This window comes from Vulpes vulpes, chromosome 3, assembly GCF_048418805.1.
Source record: "Vulpes vulpes isolate BD-2025 chromosome 3, VulVul3, whole genome shotgun sequence".
Classification (NCBI taxonomy): Eukaryota; Metazoa; Chordata; class Mammalia; order Carnivora; family Canidae; genus Vulpes; species Vulpes vulpes.
Window position 1 is genome coordinate 36,619,653 of NC_132782.1, and position 25,899 is coordinate 36,645,551.

Genomic DNA, 25,899 nt, shown 5'->3' on the forward strand with positions numbered 1-25,899 from the left:
TGGTACCTTTTAAATAGATATTAATGGGACTTCAGGAAAATGTAAATATTTATAAGATTTTTTTTTTAATCTTATAAATGTCTTATCAGATAACACAACTGTAAAGGCCTATTAACCATTTTCTTTCCAAGCGCCAGCCTCTTACAACATCAATCTAACCAAAGACAACTGCCAAATTAATCTTCCTAAAACAGTTTTAATCATGTCATTCTCTTATGCACCAACATCTGGTGGCTCCCCTTTGCCTAGCAAATTAAATGTAAAATCCTAACACTGGCATTCAAAGTCCTTCACAAAAGTCCCAATCAATCTTTCCTTCCTGATGCTCATTACTTCTTTCCCAGCCCAACTCCAGTCATGTGACTGTCACACCTTCGCTCTTTCCCACCTCCACGCCTCTCTGGGCCCTGTTTTTTTCTTCTTGATACATCGTCTCCTTCCATACCTCCCCATCACAAGTCTGCATTATCTCAGGTCACCTTAAATCTCTTTCAGGTCACCTAAAAATTTTCTGATTGTCCACTCTCTAAACTCATGGAAAACACATCCATGGTTAGGTATCATCCCTCCCTCCAAGACTCTGTTTTTTGTCTTTCGTGAAACTTACCCCACTCCTTGACATTTACATTATGTAAGTAACCTGTCCTAACCCAAGCTTTCCTAAGCTCTTTGATGACACAGTCAATAGGCACCCCTGCTGCCCACATCACCTCGGCATTGTTGACTTTCATGTTGACTTTCAGAAGATGCAAGAAGCATTCAACTTTCACTAAGGTTAATCTCCACTGAGGTTTTATGTGGGAGTCACAGTAGAGGCTGGCCACCAACATGGACATGGCTAACAAGGTGGACTGGGAGGAATAAATGTCATATGTTGCTATAAAATAGTGATGAGACAGGCTGCTGGCATTTTTGGCTTCAGGAATAGTCATAGTCTGGTTCTTCATTTAGCTTAACTTCCCTGGGACTCAAGCCTCCCTTGGGTGTAGAATGCAGTTAGAAGCTCTTTTAACTCTTTCAGTATAATTAGTGCACTGAAGAAGTCATTTGTTCAATGATCTGGAAGGCAGCGTGCAGCTCCCCTAAGGCTTGCATCTGTTATTGGGCAGGAAATATGGCAACTTGCTGTGTTTACTAATTGGGTCAGTTAGTAACTTTGTTCTCTTTTCTGTTTTTCAGAAATTCCCTAAATAAGTAATTTTCCTGTTGGAATCGTAATATGAAAAGTGACCAGCATGATCGCTGAACAAACGTAAACTTCGGCTTCCCTAAAATTGCAAATGAGTTGGATTATTTTTAACCTCTCTTTTGCTCGGGATTATTTCTCCTCTTCCAGCAGGTCAGCATCAAAGAGCAATTTGCACATTCTATCATGCTCTGATCTTGCCAGATGTTCTTGCCATTGCTTTAGATAATTTTCTACTTGATGTCCCACATTCTGCATTCTCAGGCTCTCTCTGAGGTTTATGTGGTTTTAATGAGCTACGTGTAGGAGTCCCAGGTAAAAGCCTCACCAGTCCCATCTGTACTTCTCCCAGCGAGCGATGTGGCCTCTCTGCGTTCAAGTTCTTTGGGTCCATTCCCCTCCCATGCAAACGAACATAGCACTTGATGTGAACAGTTAAATGGCTGGAAAAACAGACTGAGTCTGTGCAATTGGCCTCATATACATTCTTCAATCTTGGCTTGTCAATGAGAATGATACTCACACAGTCTATGGCAGTGGGTGGCCTTTTTCTGAGAATAGTATTATGTACCCTATTCATTTCTCTTTTGGAAATCTAGAGCTATACACAGCTCAAAAATGACAGCAATAGAGAAATTTTAGTGCAGAAAACGCATCATCTTTTTGCTTCTCTTTGGTAAGATGTGAATGTAGGATTTTTTCAGAGCATTTGTGTGTGTGTGTGTGTATTGATGAAATTATTTTATTTGAACATGCTACAAAGGTATAAACAGTTTTTTAAAGCCTTCAAATTGATAAGGAGCAGTAAAGAGGACGGTAAATTCATTCCACATGATTAATTTTTGCTGGAATTTTCACAAGCTCATCCCTCAAGTAAATCTGGAAATACGATTTATTAACAACATCGCCTTCCTCTGATCCATGAAGTCTCCAATCTGCACTCAACTTTGCCGGTGCCTCCTTGCTCACTGTCCACCCCTCACCTGAATGAATTCCTGAATTTTTATTAAGATGCGTAACATTTCATCCCACTAATGACTTCTCTAGTCTTAGTCTCCATATCTGATTATTTATGATTTGCCTTCATACTAGATGGTAAGTACTTAAGTTCAGTGTGTATATGTCTGTGTGTGTTACTAATGTGCCCAGACTGGATTTGTATTCCAGTATGTAGCATGAAGCAGTCCACAAGGTAAATGCTCCAAAAATACACATTGAATTCAATCAACATGTATTTTCTGAGTTACTAGTGTTCTGAAAAATTATGTTCATTTGTCTAGTCATTAATACAAATCTACATAAATTATGCACCTGTCTGTTCTTTTTGGCAATTTACATTTCGCTAGATGATTTTGCTTTCTTTCCAGTTGACAGTTTGTGATTTGCTGTCTATGCATATCTTCCTTCTCGTTTCCAAGCTTGCCCCAGTCAAAGGTAGGTTACAGAGCTATGACTCTTTCCTCTGTCTCGTTGCCACACATCCCTGTCACCTGCCTCTGTCTTGTTCTGACATTCTTATCTTTCCCTCAAGTTCTGTTTTTAAAAGATGACTCAGTAAAATAAATACATATATGTGGCATTATATTCAAGAGTTTGCCTTAATCTGTCATTTGAGAGATTAAAACTTGGTTCATTATTCCATCTTGTCCTTCTATTTGTTTTCTGGAGCTCCCCCTCCCCTTCTCTCTTTCTCCTTTGCCATGGACACTTTCCATTTCTCAGACATCATTTCTTTATTTTAATTTACTCTCTATCCTTCCCTCCCTTCTTGAGTCCTGGTGAAGAAGCTATGTTAGAGAAGGCTGGTTGGGGTTAGTAAGGACAGGAGGTCAAGAAGGAAGGCACTGGGCAGTGAGATATCCTAGAGTCATCCTACACGCCACCCCTTCCTCAGCCCTCCCAACAACCAGCCAATACCCCAATCCTACTGAACTGGCAAAAGACATCTCTTATCCTTCGTTTCCTCCTTTCTACTTGCCAGCCATTGCTTTGAGTAAGGCCCTCAGGGTCACTGATACACCACTGCAATACTCTTCTACTTGTCTCTACTTTTATTTTCTAATCCATAGATTCTATCATTTATAATGTCGGAGAGAATATTCTATAGTGTTCATCTGATCAAGTCAAATCCTTGCTTAAAAATTTTAATGATTTGCCATTACCTATATAAGACCTCCAAGTTCCTTAGACCCAAGATCTGGGAGCTGCCCAGAGCTCCAGGCTTACCTCTCTGCTCTCCACCTGGCCCAGCCAGCTCCCATCTCATCCCAGTACATACTCTCCCTCAATAGACAGACACTACTTCCTCAGGCTTCACTGTCCATTTCAAGCAAGATCACTGTGACAAAACCTTCCTCACTGGCTCCCTCCAAGATAGAACTGTCAATCCCCCCCTTTGGGCAGCCTCCTACCATGCATAACCTTTGTCTCCTTCCCTCATAGCACCTCTATCATTTGTTGCTTTAGTAGTTAGGGACACAGTCAATAAAGCTAAGCTACTTGGTTTTAAATCCTGGTTATGCCACTTTCTAGCTATGGAACACATACAGTGTATATAACCTATCTGTGCATCACACTTCTCATCAGCAAAGTGAGGATATTAATAGTAGTGATTTCATACATTTTTTGTGGGAATTAAGCAAGCTGCTATATAAAACCCTTAAAACATGGCTGGTCCTTTGTAGGTATTGCATAATAGGTAGCCATTACAATAGTTGCTTACCCCTTATGAGTAAACACCACATCTGGTTGTTTTTGTCCTAGTGTCTAGCATAGTCTCTAGGCCATATTAAATACTTCATAACCATCTTGTGAGAAAATGGACAAATGCATAAAAATAGGAAAAAGAGAAAAACCGATCTTTTGTTTCCCCAAGTTACAGCATTTTCATTGTTCCCCTTAAATGTGAAGGGGACGGCAAGGGTACAAATGCAAACGTTCATAGTGTTTTAGTTGAGAGTTTTAGTCGAACTTTCCAATGCACACAGAGGGTTTCTGTTTTACTATCTCACAGAATTATATGAACATCAGTGGGCATGCAGCATGGGGAAAACACCAGCAAAAAAGGAAGCAGAACTGGCTGTGTAACTTGTGGGGCCCAGTGCCAGATGAAAATGTAGGATCCCTTGTTCAAAAATAATAATGAATTTCAAGATGGCGACACTGGAACATTTAAGTATGAAGCCATTGCTCAGCACAGGGATCAGTATGCCTGCACAGATCGCCCTCCCATGAAGCCATCACTGCCAGGAATCTAACACTGTCTCCTCCATCCTCTATGCAATGTGTTTTGTGACACAAATCTGGTGTATGTTACTGCTGGATTCACCTCTTGCAACTGGACTTGTAGCACAGAGTATAGGTCTGTAATGCTCCTACTTACCATCCCTCTCCACCCTGAACTGCTCAGGATCCAGCCTCCACTGTCCACTAAAAAAGCCAATGCCTCTCCATTGATCTCAGTAACCTAAGCTGCCCATTATCTGTCAGGCTCAAAATGCTCCTTCATTTATCAACCATTGATGGGCACCAACCATGTTTCACAAGCTCTGCCTGTGATCTTATATATACAATAACGTCTCATTTTCTTGTTCGCCCCATTTTATAATGTGATTCCTGGCTTTCCTGGGGAAAGCCAGTAGTTGTTAATATCTAATAAGAGAAGAAAAGAACAAAATGACCCTCTGGATAAATGTACAGGTAATGGTGATTTGAACCAACTAAAGGCTAAATCATAAGCACAGACCACTGGAGGAACTATTTCATGTTATATAGAAAATCCCTTACACAGATCCAGTTAGGCCTCTTCTTAGATCATCTAGTGCTCAGGTTCTTCCTGTTTATTAACCCCAGGTGACATGCCTTAGCAGGAACAGTGGCAAGAAGTCCCATTACTGAGGTAGATGGTGTAACAAGGACAAAGAAAGTAAAATAATTATAAGAGAAGATATATTTGTCACAGGAGGGATATTGGGGTTAGGTAAGAGGAAAAGGAAATTAAATTAGAAGGTGGGAAGGGAAAATGAAGCTTCTGGCCTGGAAAAGGAAAATCATTCTCTGTGCTTCTATTACACAAATGCGTTGTTGGCGTCCTGTATTAAAATATAAATTCAGTGCAGAGGCAATAAGGCTGGCAGCAACATGCACAGGCAGAGAGCCAAGAGCCTCGGCTGTTGGCAGCCACTCGGCCCTCAGGGCCCTTGCAACAGAGTCCAGGTTATATCTGTCAGACACTGAGACACTGAACGTTGTTATTTCTTAGTTAAGGCCTCTGATGTTGGCTTTGAAATTTTCTTCATTTTGGGAGCCATAAACAAAATAGTGATTGTGGAGCAGAGAGGAGGAGAATATAGTCTTCCTTGCTGTCTGGTGAGAAATGATAGCAGGTGTAGGGTTGCTCAAATCAATGCGGATGGTGGGAGATGAAGGCTCTCCCCAAGAACGTACATTGTTTCTTAAGGCTGTTTGGGTTTTCAATGAATATTTATCGGATCCCTTGTGAGTACTGGGGATAAAGCCGCGAAGAAGAAAACTCTTCTGGGGCAGACAGAGAGTAAATATGTAAGCACGTAAATGAACAAGCTGATTTCACTTGGAGATAAGAATTTAATAAAAGAAATAATCCTGGGTATGTAAAGGAATACCTGGGCGAAGAGAGGGTGCCCTAGCAGAGTGTTCAGACCAAGTGGCATTTTGCCAAGACTTGAATTATAAGACTCAGGCAGGAAAAGAGGTAGACGTCGTATATGCAAGTTAGAAAAAAGCAGCAAGTTCAAAAGTCCTGAGGTGGGATAGAGACTGGAAACCAAGACGAGACCAGCAGGGCCAGAGTGCAGAGAGGAGGCAGGAAATAGAGGGCAGGAGGCCGCACACGCGGGCGGGAGTCGTCGTGGAGGCTCTGACAGGCCACAGAGCCCTACATTGATTTTAAAAGCAACAGGAATTCTTCCAGGGACGGAGAAAGGAGAACGATGATTTGATTTCAGACTTCAAAGGAAACAATCCCACCGGCTGCTCCTGTAGAAAGGGATGCAGGGGCAGGAAGGGCAATGGGAGACCTGGCCTGAGGCTCCTGTAGTAACTCAGGCGAGCAGTGACGGCAGCTCCCGATGAAGCTGAGGGAGGTGGAGGAGGAAAAGGTGCACAGAGGGGGAAGGATGATGTCTGCAAGGCCCTGAGCACCAGGGGTGGGCCCCGTCTCCGCCCTCCGAGGGGTCACCTTGTGAAGAGAGAGGGTTGGCCTCTCCCAGGGAAGCCCCATCAGCTTCAAAATCAGTATGTGAGGGGCTTCCCCCAAGCATTCAGGATCCACCCCTCCAGCGGCCTCAGTTATTCAGAATATAAAATTGAAAAAAAAAATTCTTGAACAAAACCTGTATATTTAAGCTGTCATCCTGCAGATACTCTTTTTAAGCCTCTTGGTTTTGCTCTCACAAACGAATATTTTGTCTGTGGGGTTTTGAAATGTGGTTGCTCCGTCCTCCCACCCCTGACAGCGTCAGGCACTGGGAAGCGGGCAGGAGTGTTTGTAAGCCACCCCCCCCCCGAAAGCAGGAGCAGGAACAGGGGGGGACTGTAACCCCAGCAAAGGGGGAGGAAACATAGATACACACACGACATACCCCACCCCCACTGACACAAACACATTTTATTTTATGTTTTTAATTTTTTTGATTTTATTTATTCATGAGACACAAAGAGGCAGAGACCCAGGCAGAGGGAGGAGCAGGCTCCCTGCAGGGAGCCCAATGGGGGACTCGATCCCAGGACCCCAGGGTCATGACCTGAGCCAGATGCTCCACCACTGAGCCACCCAGAGGCTCCCACAAACACACATTTTGAATAAACACAGAAATAACCTGGAGTAACTCAGTAAAACGGCCCCACGCACCACACACCACAGGCCTATAGTATTTATTCCTGAGGGCCCACCTCAGGCCCAAGTTTCTAGCACAAAACCTCTGAGCCACAGACACGTCTGCCGTGTATCCCCTTGTGCCCCGCCTCCCTGCTCCTTTATGCCCCTGAATCCACCGCCAGAGGGTTAGCAGGTGCTGGGAGGGCAGCTTCCCGGAGCCCTTGAAGCCCACCTCGGGGCCCTGACCACCTGGGGCCCTGTGCACCTGAGACCCTGCCCACCTGGGGCCCTGCCCACCTGGGACCGGGCGCACCTCGGGGGCCCTGCCCACCTGGGGCCCTGGGGACCTCGGCGCCCTGACCACCTGGGGCCCTGCCCACCTGGGGCCCTGCGCACCTGGGGCCCTGCACACCTCGGGGCCTGCACACCTCGGGGCCTGCCCAGGACGCGCTCAGCAGAAGCCTGGCCCATGGCTCAGGGGCCCTGCAGCTGCCGTGTCAGTGGCCAAAGCATCCCCAACCTTGCCAGAGATTTCTACAGGTACGATGCAGGTGTTTCTTTTTTTTTTTTTTTTTTTTTTCTTTTTTAACAGATGGATAGAAAGTTTTAAAGCACTGATTCTTGGCAGAGCAGCTAAGGTGGGCTCAGGCACAGGGTTGACATAATTATAGTTTTGGTTATGCCCGATGTGTTTTATTCTGATGTGCATATTTTGTGCTCCACAGACATTTAAAGATTTAATTAAATGTTTTATTATAGGGCACACGGTGCCAAAGAGTAGCATCATTACCTTCTGCGCCCCCCACCCCCCAGAAACGGCCAGATCCTCATTTTCTTTGGAGATTTTAATACAAATAAGGCTTACTTTCACTTTTCACTTTTACTTTCACTGACATGGCCACCAACGGAAGGTCTGATTTCCCGTTACCTGCGGCCTAAGGTGGCAAAGGAAGCACCCTGAGGGCGAAGAGTAAGTGGGTCTGTCCTGGCCAACTGAGCCTCCTGTAGTTCAGGACATGGATCCTTTGCCTACAGGAGGCTCAAGAGGGACACAAGGAACAGTCAGGTAGGAAATTTGAGGCAGTGCCTTCTGGACATTGAGCACAAACCAGAGCAAAGAGACAACACTAGTGAGGGAGGGAGGGAGACAGAAAGGAAGGGAGGAAGGAAGGGAAGAAGGAAGGAAGGAAAGGGAAGGGAGGGAGGGAGGAAGGGAGGGAGGGGGGAAGGGAAAGAGAAAGAAAGAAAGAAAAAAGAAAGAAAGAAAGAAAGAAAGAAAGAAAGAAAGAAAGAAAGAAAGAGAAAGAAAGAAAGAAAGAAAGAAAGAAAGAAAGAAAGAAAAGAAAAAAGGAAGGAAGGAAGAGAGGGAGGGAGGGAGGAAGGGAAAGGAAGGGAGGAAGGAAGGGAAGAGAGGAAGGGAGTGAGGGAGGGAGGAAGGAAGGGAAAGAAGAAAGAAAGAAAGAGAAAGAAGAAAGAAAGAAAGAAAGAAAGAAAGAAAGAAAGAAAGAAAAAAAGAAAGAAAAGAAGAGAAAGAAAGAAAGAAAGAAAGAAGAAAGAAAGAAAGAAAGAAAGAAAGAAAGAAAGAAAGAAAAAGAAAGAAAAAAGAAAAGAAAGAAAGAAAAGAAAAGAAAAGAAAGAGAAAGAAAGAAAGAAAAAAGAAAGAAAGAAAGAAAGAAAGAAAGAAAGAAAGAAAGAAAGAGAAAGAAAGAGGAAGGAAGGAAGGAAGGAAGGAAGGAAGGAAGAGAAAGAAAGAAAAAGAAAGAAGAAAGAAAGAAAGAAAGAAAGAAAGAAAGAAAGAAAGAAAAAGAAAGAGGAAGGAAGGAAGGAAGGAAGGAAGGAAGGAAGGAAGGAAGGAAGGAAAGAAGAAAGAGAAAGAGAAAGAAAGAAAGAAAAGAAAGAAAGAAAGAAAGAAAGAAAAAGAAAGAAAGAGGAAGGAAGGAAGGAAGGAAAGAAGAAAGAAAGAAAGAAAGAAAGAAAGAAAGAAAGAAAGAAAGAAAGAAAGAAAGAAAAGAAGAAAGAGAAAGAAAAAGTAAGAAAGAAAAAAGAGAAGAAAGAAAGAAAGAAGGAAGGAAGGAAGAGAGGGAGGAAGGGAGGAAGGGAGCAAGGGAGAAGGGCATCACTCTGATAGTCAAAGATTCTACTTAACAACAGTCTGAGGCCCCAGTAAACATTGTACAAGGTATTGTTTGTTTTTTCTCCTCAAAACGCCTTTGCTCTACTGCAACAAGTGGCCAAAGGTCTTTACAATATAAAAACAGAAAAACTACTCATATCTCATCCCTGGCCTTTCAGAACAAGTTGGAATACAAAATAATTTACATGATCATTATAGAAAAAAATTTCTATTTAGAATTCAAATTTATAGATATTTCCGTTTTCCTTGAAATAAAGTTAATTCCCTAAGTAAATGACTTCCAAACGTTTTCTTTTAAACAAAGGAAATCTCCTCCCCACCCCGTTTCCCCCCTTCTTTAAAAAAAAATAGTATCTGGGCAGTACAGGTGGACTTTGCCTATATGTGTAAGAAATGGAAGCCCAGCTGCCCTGGGGGTGTTGGGTTGGGTGACAATGTGGGGGGGGGGGGATGCGGGTGGGAGCCTGGGGGCAGGTCCACAGGGGCACTGCTGGGCTGCTTGGCTGCCTCCTCACAGGGAGCTCAGAAACCTCGGGGTCTGCCTGGCCTATAAGTTACTGCTATCAGTTCCTCCTGGTGAAAGCTGGGGCCTGAGCTGCTCAGGGCCTGGAAAGACGATGAGCTGGGGAAGATGGTGAGTGGGAACTGAGCAGGAATGCAAAGTTAGCCCTGGCCATAGGCACCCCTCTTTCCGGAGATCCCCTTCACAGGGACATGCCTATTCCTGAGAGGCCCAGGAATCCAGATCAGAAGAAGCATGCACGTTCTTAGCGTTTCTACCCAGGCCTCCCTCTTCCTTTCCTGGGAATAGGTCTCTTTACAAATGCTTCTGATCTACTTGGCAGGGTTACATTAGTCCTCATGTCATAGCTGTCCTGCATCCGTTATCCCTCTATCCCCTCAACCTCCTTCCACTTCCAATTTGGGAAAATTGGAAAGAAGATACTAAAAGAGGAGCTCTGCAGGGTTGGGTTTTTTTTTTTTTTTTTTTTTTGAGAACAGAATAGAAAATCTTTCGGGAGAGAAAGAAAAGAGAGGGAAAGTGCTTTTGTATCACCCTCCTAAGACTAAACGACAACAAGCCATTTCCCTTTGTGGCCTAACTGTTCCAAAAGTCTTTGCCTCAAAGAAAAGAGATGAAAGGAAAAATGAAAACTTCTTTTTTTTTTTCAGTCCTGAAATGAGGAGCAGAAAATTAAGACTGTTGATTTTATGATTTTCCTAATGATAACTATGGCTGCAGTGACCCCCAACTCCTTTTATTAAGATTTCTTTTTGTCATTGTTTAAAACTAATTCTTGCAACATTTTACATGCTTTAATGAAAACTAAAGGCTATAATTAAATTGGTCTAATGCTATCATTACACAGATACCAGATGAACAGAATTACAGCAAAGGAATAGGCCTTAAATTTAAAAAAAAAAATTTTTAAAAAGAACTTTGTTCAATTGCCTAAATATGACAAATGAAACAGTATTGAAAACCAATGCTACTACAGTATTAAATTGATAGGATCTTAATTGTTACTAAAACTATATTTGCATGTAAGCAACCATCTGGATAAAATGTTTAAAATTCAAGGAAAGTTAAAAAATCTGAAACTTTTTGTCACAGAATCTAACACTTGCATATTTAAAAGTATCTAAACTAATGCATAGCATCCTATCTTGGTAGAAAAATACTTTAAAAACAAATTAAAGAAACTTCTCAGGAAAGTAGAAAGAATCTATTTCTTTTGGAGGGCCTGAGTATCACATTTCAGTTCTAACTTGAAAAGGAGCAGCCATGTGACCTTGGGTAAGTTATTTAACTTCAATAAGTAATAATTTTTCAATGTATATAAAATGAGTATAATGATAACATCATTTTGAAATCTTTCTGGGGATTCAGTTTAAGAAACTGGAAGTGTGCTTAGTGTTCCTCAAAAATTCAGTCCTAGGACGCCTGGGTGGCTCAGTAGTTAAGTAGCTTCCTTGAGCTGCCTTCCTGGGATCCAGCTCAGCATCGGGCTCCATGAGAGTTCATTGGAGAGTCTGCTTCTCCCTCTCCCTCTGCCTGCTACTCCCCCTTCTTGTGGACTCTTTCTCTGTCAAATAAATAAATAAAATCTAAATAAAAAACAAACAAAAAAAAGAATCCATGTCCAACCAGAATCTCAGAATGTGACTTACAGATTAAATTGCATTACCTTAAAATTCATATGTTGAAGTTCTAGCCCTGAGTACCTCAAAACGTGACTTTATTTAAAAATAAAGTCCTTACAGATGTAATTAGTTAAGATGAGGTCATTAGAATGGACTGTACCCCATCTGATTGATGTCCTTATAAAAAGGAGTAATTTGGCAACTCAACTGCAAAAAAAAAAAAAAAAAACAAAAAACAAAAAACAACCCAACTTAAAAATGAGCAGAGACTCTGAATAGGTATTTCTCCAGAGAAGACACACAGATGGCTCACAAGTACATGGAAGGATGTTCAACATCACTGATCATCAGGGAAATGCAAATGAAAACCACAATGAGATATCACCTGACACCTGTCAGAGTGGGTAGTATAAAAAAAGACAAGAAATGACAAGTATTGTTGAGGATGTAGAGAAAAGAGAACCATCATGCACTGTTGGTGGGAATATAAATGGCACAGCCACTATGGAAAACCGTAAGAGAGCTCCTGAAAAAAATAGAACTGCCACACAATCCAGTAATTCTTGCTTCTGAGTATGTATCTGAAGAAATGAAAATTGGAAAAGGTCTATGTACCTTTATGTCCACTGCAGGATTATTTACGACAGCCCAGATATGGAAACAACGCAAGTGTCCATCGATGGTTAAATGGACAAAGAAAATGTGATACAGACACACACACACACACACACACACACACACACACACACACAGGAGTACTATTCAGCCACAGAGAAGAATGAAATCTTGCTATTTCTAACAAATGAATGGATCCTAAAGGCATTGTGCTAAGTGAAATAAGTCCAAAGGGAGAAAGACAAATACTGTATGATCTTACTTATACATGGAATTTAACAAACAAACAACGAAAACAGCCTTAGAGATATAGAGAAGAGATTGGTGGTTACCAGAGGTGGAGGTGAGGGATGGGCAAAATGGGTGAAGGAGGTCAGAAGGTATAAACTTCCAGTAAGTCATGGGGATGTAATAGCTGGTGACTACAGCTAATAATACTGTCTTTCATACTTGAAAGTTGCTAAGAGTTCATCTTTAAAAAATCGTTACTATGGTGATGTAACCATACTAGCATGGTGATGATGTGAACTAGACTTGGTATGGTGATCACTTCACAATACGAAGAAATATCAAATCATTACGTTGTACACTTGAAACAAATGTAGGGTTATCTATCAATTGTACCTCAGTTTAATAAACGGATTTTTATTTTTTATTTTTATTTTTTTTTAATAAACGGATTTTTAAAGGGGATAGTTTGACACAGACACATATACAGGGAGAATGTCGTGTGCAGAGACACAAAGAGAAGACAGTCATCTGTAAGCCCAAGGAGGGAGACCTAGACCAGATTCTTCCTCCCAGCCTTCAGAAGGAATCAACCTGTCAACATCTTGATCTCAGTCTTCCAGTCTCCGGAACTATAAGCAAAAATCTTCTGTGTTTTAAGACATGCAGTTCACGATACTTTGCTAGGGCAACGCTAGCAAAGTAATACGATGACCTTACTTGGAAACAGAGGCTTTGAAAATGTAATTAAGATAAGGTCATACTGGATTAAGATGGGCCATAAATGCTGTCACTGGTGTCTTACAAGAAAGCCATGTGAAGACGCAGAGACATGGGGAGACACACAGGGAAGAAAGTCCTGTAGTAACAGAGGTGGAACCAGAGTGATGCATCTACAAGCCAAGGAATGCCCCAGACCTTGGGCAACACCAGAAAGCAGCTCAGAGAGAGGCCAGGAGATCCTCCTTCAAAAGCTCCAGGACTCATTATCCCTGTCAACTCCTCGATTCTGGACCTCTCACCTCCAGGACCGTGAGACACTAAATCTGTTATTTTAAGCCACGCATTTTGTGCAGTTCCTTACAGCAGCCGTAGGAAACTAATACAGGAAACGTTACATGAAGCACTCCATCCTCTTCCAAATGGTTATAAGAAAATTTATTATTCGAATGTATCCATCCACATCTAGTCCAGAAATTCAAGATCATCAAATCTAGAATGAGTTCGTATGACTGCACTAGCGAATTCATATGCTGGTGTGACTTTTGAAATTGGTCACTTCCTAGACTATTTCAGCACGTGCCACCAGGACAGGAAGGAAAAAGAAGAACATTCACAGGAGAAATCTTAAAAAAGCCAAAAGATGATCAACAAAATCTGTAATGCTAAGTAATACAGAAATGATTTAAAGCAATAATTTTGTCATAATCACTAAGCCAGTAGCATGTCCTAGATGTGAAAACAATACATACGGAAAAGATATTATTTTTTTTATACATTGGAGAGGGAAAAGAAAAGCAATTTCTACGCAGGATTTATTTTGTGGCATAACTCTTTCTGCTGGTAACATAAGTCTTAAATGTTTTCGACTTCAAGTCCAGTTTCTATAAGAAAAAAAGGTATTTATTCTCTGGAAAAATTGAGTTGGACAACTATAATGGCCTTTTAATCATCTGCTTCAGAGGACTCTCTCTGCCTGTCAGCAAACAATGGCACAATTGATGCTGTTCTTTTAAAACTTTACAACCCTTTAGATCTACTTCATTTCAGAGTCCCAAGTTAAACTGTTTAGCTTTTAGAAGCCTTAACCACATGTGTCCAAGGCTCCTAATTCAAATATGGAGCCAAATCTTTGGTGCAATCTGGTTTCCCACTCATCTTCAAACCCCCAAATGAAGCAGATGTGGTCATCATTCCAGTATATAATGATTTTTTTCTATTAGCAAACCGACCACCAGTTTCATTTTCTCTTCCATCTGGGACCCCACACGAACAGATCATTGCTGTTGCTGTTGTATGGTTTTTATTCCCTGTTCACAAATAGTCACCTCAGAGGAAATATAACTGGGCACCAACAAAGTATTTAACTTTAGACAAGATACTTAACTTCTTTGGTCCTCCATGTCTGCATTTGTAATATGGTAAAAAAAAAATAAAAATAAAAAATAAAAAAATAAAAAAAACTCAGAAGATTGTTATATTAAATTAATAATGCTAAATTCTAGGACAAATTTTTTAAGTTTTTTTAATAATCTCTACACCCAATGTGTGGCTTGAGCTCACAACCCCAAGATTAAGAGTCTCACGCTCTACTGACTGAGCCAGCCAAGCGCTTATTCTAGAACAAACTAAGAGCTCACCAATGTTAAATCTATCTCCATTCCCCTTAATATCACACATCAAACAAAATAAAAACAATCAGATGAAAACAGAATCCCACTACCACTTCTACCCTTGGATTTCTACTCATGTGCTCTTCTTAGCATTGTTGATTTAAATTATCTGTTTATGCTCTTTTTAACCCAAAGCCCCCAACTGTGCACCAGATCCCATATTTCTATAAAAATGTCATTCTAACAGTCTATCATCTTCAATATTTTTCATTGTTCCCTTTCTACTATACAAGCATGTCTTTATTTCTTTCATCTTAGCCTACAGCAACAAAACAACCTATTTTCCTTACATTCCCATTTTTTCCCGGATCCTTCTTATTGCAAGACTTCTTAAAATAGTCATTTATGCTCAGAGACTCCAAATCTCCCATTTTCTCTTAGACCCACTCCAGTGGTCAGACCCATATACCCCACAAAAGTTCCTCTGGTAGAGATGATCACTCTGTCATCACTGTTTTGATGTATTTTCCTAGTTTCTAAGACAACAACAAAAAAATCTTGGTTTACCTCCCATCTCGTACATAACACTTTTGCAGTGTCCATTGTTTTTCTTTTCTTCCTCCAGCCCTCTCAATATTACCCTAGATGGCAAGATCTCGTTATTTCTCATGTCTGAGTAATACGGCTTCATATATACGTACACATATCTCTCACATCTTCTCTATCCACTCATCCATCTATGGACTCAGGTTGCTTCTATAGCTTAGCTATTTTAAATAATGCTACAATAAACATAGGGTTTATATGTCTTCTTGAAGTAGTGTTTTTGTTTTCTTTGGGTAAATTCAGTGGTAAAATTATTGGATCGTATGAGAGTTTTGTTTTAAATTTCTTTTGTGGAAACTCCATACTGTTTTCCACAGTAGCTGTGCCAATTTGTATCCCCACCAACAGTGCACAAGGGGTCCTTTTTCACTACAATCCTTGCCAACACTTGTCCTTTCTTGTCTCTTTGATACTAGCCACTCTGACAGGTATAGGGTGACACCTCATTGTGGTTTTGATTTGCATTTCCCTGATGATCAGTGATGTTGAGCATGTTTTCATGTGTCTGTTGGCCATCTGTATCTTTTCTTTGGAAAAATGTTTATCCAGGCGTGGCTGCCATTTTTAAATTGTATTATTTGGGTTGTGTTTTGCATGTGCGTGTGTATGTGTGTGTGTGTGTGTGTGTGTGTGTGTGTGTGTTGGTGTTGAGTTGCCAGTTTTTTATATATTTTAAATATTAACCCCTATCAGATACATCATTTGCAAATACCTTTTCCCATTCAGAAGGTTACCTTTTCATTTTGTTCACTGCCTCCTGTGCTGTGCTGGCATGACCTCTTTAATAAAAGTCAGATCATTCTGAATCTCACTGCCTCTCTCCCTTACCCTTTCCGGATATACTATAGTGCTAGTTGTTCCCTACCTACACAATGCAGACTCTCACCTTTAGTGCCTTTGTTCTAGCTCTTTACTCTGCTCTTTCTCCAGATATCCATTTCATCTCCTTCAGGTCTTCGTTGGAATGAAGACTATGCTAAATATCTTATTTAAAATTACCGTCATCCTTCACTCCAGCACTCTTAATCCTCCATACTCTGTTGATGATTTCTCATCTTCTTAACTTTAGCTGTTGATTTTGTTTATTTTCTACAATTAGTCTCCACACACTAGATGTAAGCTCCAGGATGTTAAGGACTTTTTTTTTTTTTTTTTTTTTTTTTTTTTACTGCTGTTATCTCTGGATCCTAGAACATTAATATCATCAGCACAGAGTAAGGACTCAATAAATATTTGTTAGATGGATAAATTGGCTAAAAATGTGTAAGCAAAAAGGATGGGCACTATGGAACATAATCTTCTTTGACACACATTAACAGTGGAAAGAGTATTGTTATAAGCAACTAATCAGGGAAAAAAATCAGTGTCTGTGTTCAACAAACAACCAGATAGACCCTAAAGTTGTGGAAAAGACTCTTGAATGATATCCATATTATCTCAGGAAAAGACTACTAAACAGAGAATGTAAATGTAAAATAGTTCATGAAAATCAAGAATGAAATGCTCAAAAAGTAAAAAATTATGCAAGAGCCAACTATTAAGATTCATTCTAACTTTCTGTACATTAAAAATTGGGGTATATGAAAAAAGTAGGTTAGCAATTTCTCACCACTGCAGAAATGAAAATCAATTCTGTATTCATCTCAAAAGAGCTATATGCAAATAGTAGTCAAAGTGCGGGAGAAACACAAAGCTACACAACTCTAGGGCATCCATGAGCCAATCAATTTGTTTGTGGATTCTCTGGGTCCCTTGTTCCTCCTTCTCATGTTTATTGCCTAATATTTGACCACTCTTCTGTTTGTTGGCAACTCTCACAAGACAGCAAACTAGAGAAACAAAATGAAACATAAGCAAATTAAAGCTATTCCTGATAGTAGCCAGGAGAGATATGTTGGGATCTTGGTCTAGACAATAAGAAAATTATCTGTAGGATTTTAGAATATTCACAAAAAGGATATTAACATGTTTTCTGGAAATCATTTGCTACCATGGACTTGACCCAATTCAATTAAAGCAAGCATTAAATCCATTTAAAATAGAGTCAACAGGAGAATAAAAAGAATTAACAATATATTTGAGAGGGGAAAAAAAAGAAAGGGAGATCAAGAAGGTAGAGAGATATGAGCCTCTGCTATAGAAATCTCTAGGAGAAGTAATGTAACATTATGTTAATGCATCTAATATTAGCAAGAACTAGGACCAAACCTAACTACCACTTACTAGCAATAGAAATCAGGTCAGAACACTTAACCCCAGAACCTACTTTCTTATTTGTAAAATAAATAGTAATATCTTTTCTACATCCAAATTTCAGTTTCAGTCACATGTAATCTGCCTATTTGGCCCAGTGTTGATATCGTCATCCCATTTTAAGCACTCATCTTTCAATTTTGCAAGGATAAAACCCTGAAGAAATATCTAGAGAGTAATTAACATATGGCCAAAACTATCATGGGAAATATAAAAAGATAGATTGAAAAGTGCAACTGGGACCTCTTTTAAATGAGAGGAAGCCTATTGATAAAAAAATTTTTTTTTTCCTTCAACTGCACAGGAAAATATTATAAAAGCTCTATTTTGAAACTATAGCAAGGCAGAGCGCCTGAGTGGGGACAGTCGGTGAAGCATCCAGCTCTTGGTTTCAGCTCAGTTCCTGATCTCAGGGTCATGAGATCGAGCCCCACTTCTGGCTCCAAGCTGTTCACAGAGTCCGTTTGAGATTCTCTCTCTCCTTCTGCCCCTCCCACTCACGCTCTCTCTCTCTCTCTCTTAAACAAATAAATCCTAAAAAAAAAAAAAAAAATACTATAGCAAGCCATCTCTTGGAGGAAGTAAAAGATTTGTTCCTGTTATACAGACAAAAGTGGAGAAGATGGTTTGTTCTTTGTAAACTTACTTGAATGCAGTAAGTTCCGCAGGAAGAAGGATCTTTGTTTCATTCATTACTGACTCCCTTGAAGAGTACATGATTTAGGCAATTAAGAAATGGTTTTGGATTTACACAGTAAGCGCAGATTTTAGTGTAGTTGGCATGGGGTGGGGGTTCATGTGCCTCAGAAGGTGACCATCCACAATTTTAAAAAAAAAGACAAATAATAAAAATGAAAATATCTTTAACTCCTGTAACATGCAACACAACTATTCTTATAGTTCCTGAATCATCATTTATAAACTTCTAGAATTCTGTTGAAGAATTTATAATCCATATGCAATAGATGTTGCTATCTGTGTAGATATTAAATGACTAGTATTTGAATTAGAATAATATGATTTCTTGAAGTGACCAAAAAAGACTCTCTATGATCGAGAAGAAAAAAAAAGTTAAAAGTTTGGGGGGGAAAAATGTTACACCTCTGCTTAAAGTCAAGCTCTAAACTTTAGTTTTGTTTAGTTTTAAATAGGCCATTTATATAGAAAGTTACATTTAAAATCTTTGTTATTTAGACTTTGGGGCAACATACAAATAGCCAGTAGATGAACAAAAATTATTTAATAATAATAGTATATATTAAATACCCATGCAAAATATTTTTTTAAGCTGCTGAACATAAAAACACAATAGATTTAGACTATACACCACACAGACTGAAGTATCTACAGATTTTATCCTCAAGCTAATTAGAAATTGATTCAAAGTTTGCCAAAGTAAATAGCACAGCCTAACACACCTCTTTGCCAACTCTCTCATACAGCCGATGGAACCAACAATCCAAAGAACAATGAAAAAGAATTTTCTAATGAAGCTATTTTCCCTTGAAGTTATATGAGAGGAAAGGTCACTTTCTCGCTTACTAGCTTACCTTTTTGGTATCCTTCTCATTTCCTTGATTGTACATATTTTCATGTATTATGCTCTATTTATACATTCTTCAATAGCATCTTTATTTATGACTTTGTGAATCAACATCTTTGTGATAGGAGGTGAAAGTCACTTAGCTAATTACACATGCTTGATAAGCTGCATAATAATAACCACTGCAGTACTGTACATTAGTTGAAGGCATGTAAATTACTGCAGTTATTCTCATTTGGGGAAAAACAAGAGACTGTGTTCTAGTCGTTTAAAACACTTTGTTCCCTCTATATCCATCTTCTCAAGTAGAGTGTGCTTTGAACCCAAATTGCAGCATCAATAATAAAACAAAGGTCAAATCCCATTCTACTAGTATGGCCCAAGAAATGAAAATAAAAACAAAACCAAACAAAACTCAATTTAATGCAAATACTCTGATCGGCAGTTGAGAATTCTGTTGTATGAAGCTTTTCCATATAACGCGATCCTCGTAAAACAGAACAGTTTAGACACTCCCTGCCCCACAAGGATGTTGTAATGAAATCTGACTTGGTCCAGCCAGATGAGAAGTGCAAAGAGAGATAGAATGTACAGCACTAGAATATTAATATGACTTCTGTATGAAGATTGGAAATTCTACAAAGTTATGAATAAGGTCAAAATAACACTTAGATGATTTACTGCCATAGAAAATCATACTCTCCTGTGAGTGATTTACTGGATGTTATATAAAAATGGAGTGTGGACAAGCTACATTCAGATGCAAGCTTGCAGCTGTCAGTGTCTACATTTGCTCAATCTGGCTAGAGGATGATTTGAAGGTTGATTTAATTGTAGCTTCTGAATCATGTTCTTCCCTATGTTTTAAATTGTTTAACATAAATACAAAAATGTTAAAGTAATTTTAAGACTGTAAATATTTAGGATAAAAATCTGCAAAATCTCATTCTTTTCGGGAAGAGGGACTGAAAATATAGACTATCTGGGGGGAAAATACTACTACTTAATAACGGTAATCGCCCAGCAGTTATGGCAAATTTACCCCGATATGAGAAAGTTCATAGGGCATTCGCAAGTAGCTAAGAATAAAGAGGCAAAAAACTAGGTTTGTGACTGAACTGATCAGTTTTAAGAGGAACAGAAATCGCTCTCTGGAGAACAGGGTTCAGAGAAAAAGTCAACCAGTTGGCAAGGCAGCATCATTTGGGTTCCTCGCGGGTAGTGTCATAGCCCGAGTATCTTTTCCTCTAAACACCAACTCAGAGCAGAGATTCAATTCCTGTTGATGCCACCAGCACCAGCACACAAGGCACCACCAATGAGCTTCGTCAACATTATCTGCTCAGCTACAGCTCTCCTTCATCATCTTTCTGTTCCTTGACAGGCTTCAAGAAATTCCAAATATCACCTAGCCATTCACTTCCCAGCATCAGCAAATCATCCTGAGGGAGAATATCTTCTTCCTCTGCAAGCTTTTCCCCCATTTTTTATTTCCACTTTTATACATACCTCCTTTTCTACATATTTTCTTGCCGGGTTTTCTGGCACATTCCTTGGATATTCTTTTTACTGAAAAATGAATAGAAGACTAGAAAATAACATGGCGCTCCATCACAGACCGCCGGAACATGCAACACCACTATCTAACTTAATATGCTCCTGCATTTACTGAGTGCGAAAGATCCCCGATTCGTTGAGCCTGCACATGCAATGGAGACATGTTGATGCATCTTCTCAGAAGTCATTCGGTAGGAAATGGAAATTAGGAACCCATTTCTACCTAAATATACGTGCTGTGGAGGAAAAAAAATGAGTAGGCACAGGAAATAAAATAAGAACAGATACACTAACACACATAAACCAAAAGAGCGGCATGCAAGCATGTAAAATATGTCTACATGCCAACAGGAAAAGCCATGCATGCTACCAGTACACATGAATCAATATCGTTAGAACTTAGAATAGAAAAGAAAATATAAATTTATCTCCCTGCTTTTCCTGCAGTAAACTCACCATCCTCAGTTGGAACGTATATGTTTAAATATAGGCAATCTTCGCTCTGGTCTTGTACGTATGATGAAACCACATCCAAGTTATTAGTAAACCACACAGGAAGCATGACTTCTGGCAATCTGCCGTCAATGATGTTCTGGGGACACACAGGAGCAAACTGAGTCGCATTCCTGATATCTGACCAGGGAGATGGTGGTTCTGGAGGCTGAAAACGATGTTCCCCTGTTGGTGGGGCTGCATACGGAACCCCAAGAAATTGAATCACAGGTCCCAAAATTTCGTTATTGAGCTCTTTCTTAATCCCTCTTATCTTGCCGAAGTTGGTGGTCACCAGTGGGTCTGCATCATCCAATTTTTGTGAAAGCACATGGGCAGCCTGCAGCAAACATCCCAACGCGCAGAGAGTCAATGAGGCACCCGATCCCCTGTGTACCAAGCATGCCATTATTGCCCTCCAAGCATAATTTGGCCACATGCATCTGGGCAGTGCCATGGTCCCACATTAGTTGTGTAGTTGTCTGGTTTCAGCGAGGCAAAGGTATTTGTATCCGCTTGAGAAGACTGTATAGTGGTAGCTCACACCTCCGACTTCTTCAAGTCAAGCTCGTCAAGAAAAGCTCAGGAAGCTCTTTACGCAGCCAGTATCTCCCATCGATTTCACATGGATTGAAGTAACATCTTCAATCATCACTATTTATCAGACCATATCCTATTGACCATTCTGTTTTCCATAGTAGCAACGTGACAAGAGTGGCCATTGACTGTAGATTCCCCTCTTATAAATCAAATCCAGTTAGCGGCAGGTCTGCATCCTAAAGAAAATGAAAATAAATCATTAGAACGAACAAGCTAAAATAGACAGAGCGATAACTAGATGTTTTACAAGCTACAGAAATACATACACAGCAGCCAGAGTCAGGTAAGTTAAAAGCTACCATAGGAAAATGACGGCTTGATGTGAGATGACAAGTGAAATAACTGATTATTACATTATTGAGAAACTTGCCTGCTGACTTTATACACGTTTAAGTGGAAGTGGACCTTGTCAAAATATACGGTTTCAGGAGCATTTCACAGTACACCATCTTTTCAAAACGCTGAAGGTTATATGTGAAATTGCCCTTTTATTGACAGTCTTCAATCACAAGGAACCACAGAATTAATCAGCACACATACTAAAAATTAGAATTTCAAAGCAGAAAATCTTTCGAAAATTATCAGTAGGAAATTAGTGGAACGTAGACAAACTGTAAGAGTGGAGATATATATATATATATAACAAACAAAAAGACCCCAATCCTATGCTATATAGAAGAAAACAAAACTAACGCTAGAATAAAAAAATTAATCCGAGTTCAGCTATGATCATTTAAGTGCAAATATCTTGTAAGTTCAACCTCCTTGCTGTTTCTCAAAAGTTTGCATCAAGTCATTGGATATAGGTCCTTTACCCTAAATTAAGATTCAAGACTTTAAAAGATAAAATGGCTTTAGACAAATTTTGAAAAAGAAACAGAAAGTGGCATAATTTTTTGCAGACTAAAGTTTTTTTTTTTACCATCTAGTGATAGCATTTTACAAATCAGTAAATCTGCAACACGAAAATTAATTTCTGCATCAAAGATAATATATTTTAAGTTACAAATTTTGTTTTCACTACCTGCTAGAGATCAAAGGAGCGATAAAAAAATAGAGGGCAGTAGTTTTAGAAAATAATCATACCTAATCACTGCATCTTGCATATTAACACTAATGGAACGTCTCATACTGTTTACCCAGTTCAGCTTAAAACGCATCAGGATAAAACCTAACACTCGGGGCAATGCAATTCACGGTGTAGTCGTACTTCAACTCCAAGATAGCATGCAACTCGGCAAATTCATCTTTTCTTGTTCAAGCAACCTTTTAAAGTGCTTACTTTGAAAATAATAGTGTTGATTTGTATTACAGATGGTTCTATCCTGTCATATTATGAGAAGATTCCTGAAGAAGTGCTGGTCTGGCAGTGGGGCGGCCCTGACTTGGTGTTATTGAAAAAGAGATTGTACAAACTATATAGGGCAGCAGGAGATTTGGTTCAGGCCCGGTGTTCCTTTAGCTCTGAACAATCCATCACAAAAGGCAATAAGGAGATAAATGTCTTTCTTCAAGAATCCTTCCTTCTGTGTTAATTCATAAACCTTTGCAGTGAAAGCTCATTAACATACAAAAGACAGGCTTAGACCCAGCCCATTCCTGCCTTGGCACTCCAGGATGGACTGAGGATTTAGCTACACAAACCCATTTCCGTTAAGAGGACGCTATACGTATTCTCGTGCAGAATCACAGTGGGCCACAGCATGACTGTCTTTCCTAGTCACGTTTTGGTGTTAAAAAGCATCATGTTGACACCCAAAATAGAGTCCCCGTGGTGGCACCTTAAAAATCTCATCACCCTTTTTCATTCAGCCCAATTTCCAAGTACAGTGATTTCCACAAGTTCCTTCTTTATACATTTGGTATCTTATTCATAATAAAAAGTACTTGTTTCATTATTAACAAAATAATGCTCCTTTTTGTACTCGCAAAGCCTTAGCCGTGTTAAAAAGAAAGGGGCTCCTGTCTCCCACTGCTGTGATACTTTGTTTAACACAGGTTGTGAAGAATTAGAATTCTGCGTGCCATGGTGAATTTTCTAATTCTAATAACGTTACAAAAATGAGGTCACAAAAATGTCCCATTTTACGCCGGCTCACTTGTATGGGGAATTATAGTATTGATCCCAAAGATTTTTCAGAGATTTTTGTTATAATAATAACAGTTGTCTGAGTCGAATGTAAAAATATGGCTTGCTTAAATTAATGACATTTTAAATATCTATGTAAATAAGTCTATATATGTCTTCATATATATATATACACACACACACACATATATGTATATATATATGTCTAAATATACAGCCTCTCAAATTTGTTGGCAGATTTTTTTTTCCTATTTATTTAAGGTGCTTTATAACTGTATGCCAAACCCTTAGCTTTATGCATTTATATCTCATTTGCAATAACCCTATAACATGGGTTCAAGAGTTACCCGCTTTTTACTGAGAGGAACTGAGACTTCAAGAAGTTAAACACCCTGCCCGAGGTCTCTCAGTGAATCAATAGGAGCCCACTGGCATCTGATTTAAAAGCTGTCCTCTTGATCAGTGCACCTGGTAACAGTCTCTCACTGCACAATTAACACTTTTTAAAAAATTGATCCTAGTGCACTTAAAATTGAATTGCAAAAGTGTTTTATGTTCCTTCAGAAGCACAGAGTCTAAGTAAATACTCCAACAATTTCATAGAAACAGAAATTTAAATGGATTACCCTGTTCTTACTGAAAGTTTAGGTTTTATTTTGTTACCTTTTTTGCTTTACATTTTCTACCTTTTTGTTTTACATCAAATGCAGCGATTGGTTGTTCATATGTGTTTACACAAGGTTATGCTAAAGTAATAATGGGTAACAAAAAATTCCAACTTCCTAATAGCCTAAATGCCCATTAATAGATATTGATAAATGAATTACGATATATTCACAAATTAGAGTTCTATACATCAGTGGAAATAAGGGACCCAGACCTAAATATGTCAACTTAGATAAATCTCAGAAGTTTTAAATAAAGTGAGTTGCAGGGATGCTTGGGTGGCTCAACAGTTGAGCATCTGCCTTTAGCTCAGGGTGTGATCCCTGGGTCCTGGGATCGAGTCCTGCATCGGGCTCCCCACAAGGAGCCTACTTCTCCCTCTGCCTGTGTCTCTGCCTGTGTCTCTGTGTCTCTCATGAATAAATAAATAACATCTTAAAAAAAAGTGAGTTGCAGATCAGAGACAGTAAAATGTTATTTAAATAAAGCATAAAATATGCAAAACGAAGCTATATATTATTCACAGATCTCATAAATATGTAGTAACAGAATACTTGTCATTCCTGGATAAGGAGAAAAGTGTATGAAATTACTCAAGCAGTTAATTAATTAATGCTATTAATTAATTGGTAATTAATTAATTGGCACTACAATTGATAACCTGTGGTGAGGCCTTAAAAGACCACAATTAATTAACTATAGCAAGTTTTATAAATCTAAGATTTGACAGTGTCAGGTGACACACACATACACACACACAACTACATCTTCATTATGCAAGTGTATTTTTCCATGTGTTTGAAATATTTTATAATAAATATATTAAAATAACAAGATCAGAAAACCTTATTCAGCAGGCCAGAGAAGGAGGGGAACCTATCAAATCATACAGGACTAGCTCTGTCAGACATTTCAGTTTGCACACGTACGAGTTCAAAAAATTTCCCCCTTTGGGTTGCAGCATGTGTGATCCGACTGAGAAAAAATAAAATTAAACATAAATAATATTTTAAAAAAGCATCAAAAATGGCAATAGATTATCTCATATATATTCATTCATTATAATCACTGGAACTAGTTTGTTCCTGAGTAACCCAGACCAAAGAGATGATGCTGGAGAGAGTAGAGAACTTCCTGGAACTCCACATAATCACGGTGGGTGGCACATTCATCCAATCTTCTAGTCACTCAACAAACATGTATTGGATATCTACAACATATAAGCTAGTGTGCTTGGTGTTCTGAGAGTACAGTTGAGTTTTTGCTCCTAAGGAGTTATAATATTTTAAAGGGATAAGTCACAGTAAAAGAAAAATTGTCTCTAATGCATGTTGATGTGACATGTGTTCAACAAATAAATGATGAATGGGGAAGAGGGAACCAGCACGAAGTTTGTAACTAACTCATAACTTGACGGAGCCTCCTATGTGTCTTTCAAAAAAGTGTTACCAATTTATTTCTATCTTGCTTTGTTTTTGTTTTTTATTTGTTTTATTATTGAACCCAGCTCCCCTCACTACTGAATTTCTTACTCAAGGGCAAGGATTTTGTTGTTTTCTTAGTAATACTTCAAATCCACAATAAAATCTATTTGA

The 25,899-nt window shown here is 39.2% G+C and overlaps 1 protein-coding gene across 20 annotated transcripts in view; it reads right to left on the bottom strand.

The window, feature by feature from the left end:
- The window catches only part of NLGN1 (neuroligin 1), an 805,972-nt gene that overhangs the window by 611,919 nt on the left and 168,154 nt on the right, over positions 1-25,899 (bottom strand). For 12 of the 20 annotated variants that reach the window (XM_072752193.1, XM_026007767.2, XM_072752194.1 and 9 more), the window contains exon 2: positions 20,914-21,725. In XM_072752193.1, coding sequence (XP_072608294.1) covers positions 20,914-21,406 — 493 coding nt within the window. In that variant the 5' untranslated portion in view covers positions 21,407-21,725. Of the gene's footprint in view, positions 1-20,409; positions 20,470-20,913; positions 21,726-25,899 lie in introns of all 20 variants that reach the window. The other 8 variants (XM_072752181.1, XM_072752184.1, XM_072752179.1 and 5 more) reach the window with 1 other exon arrangement.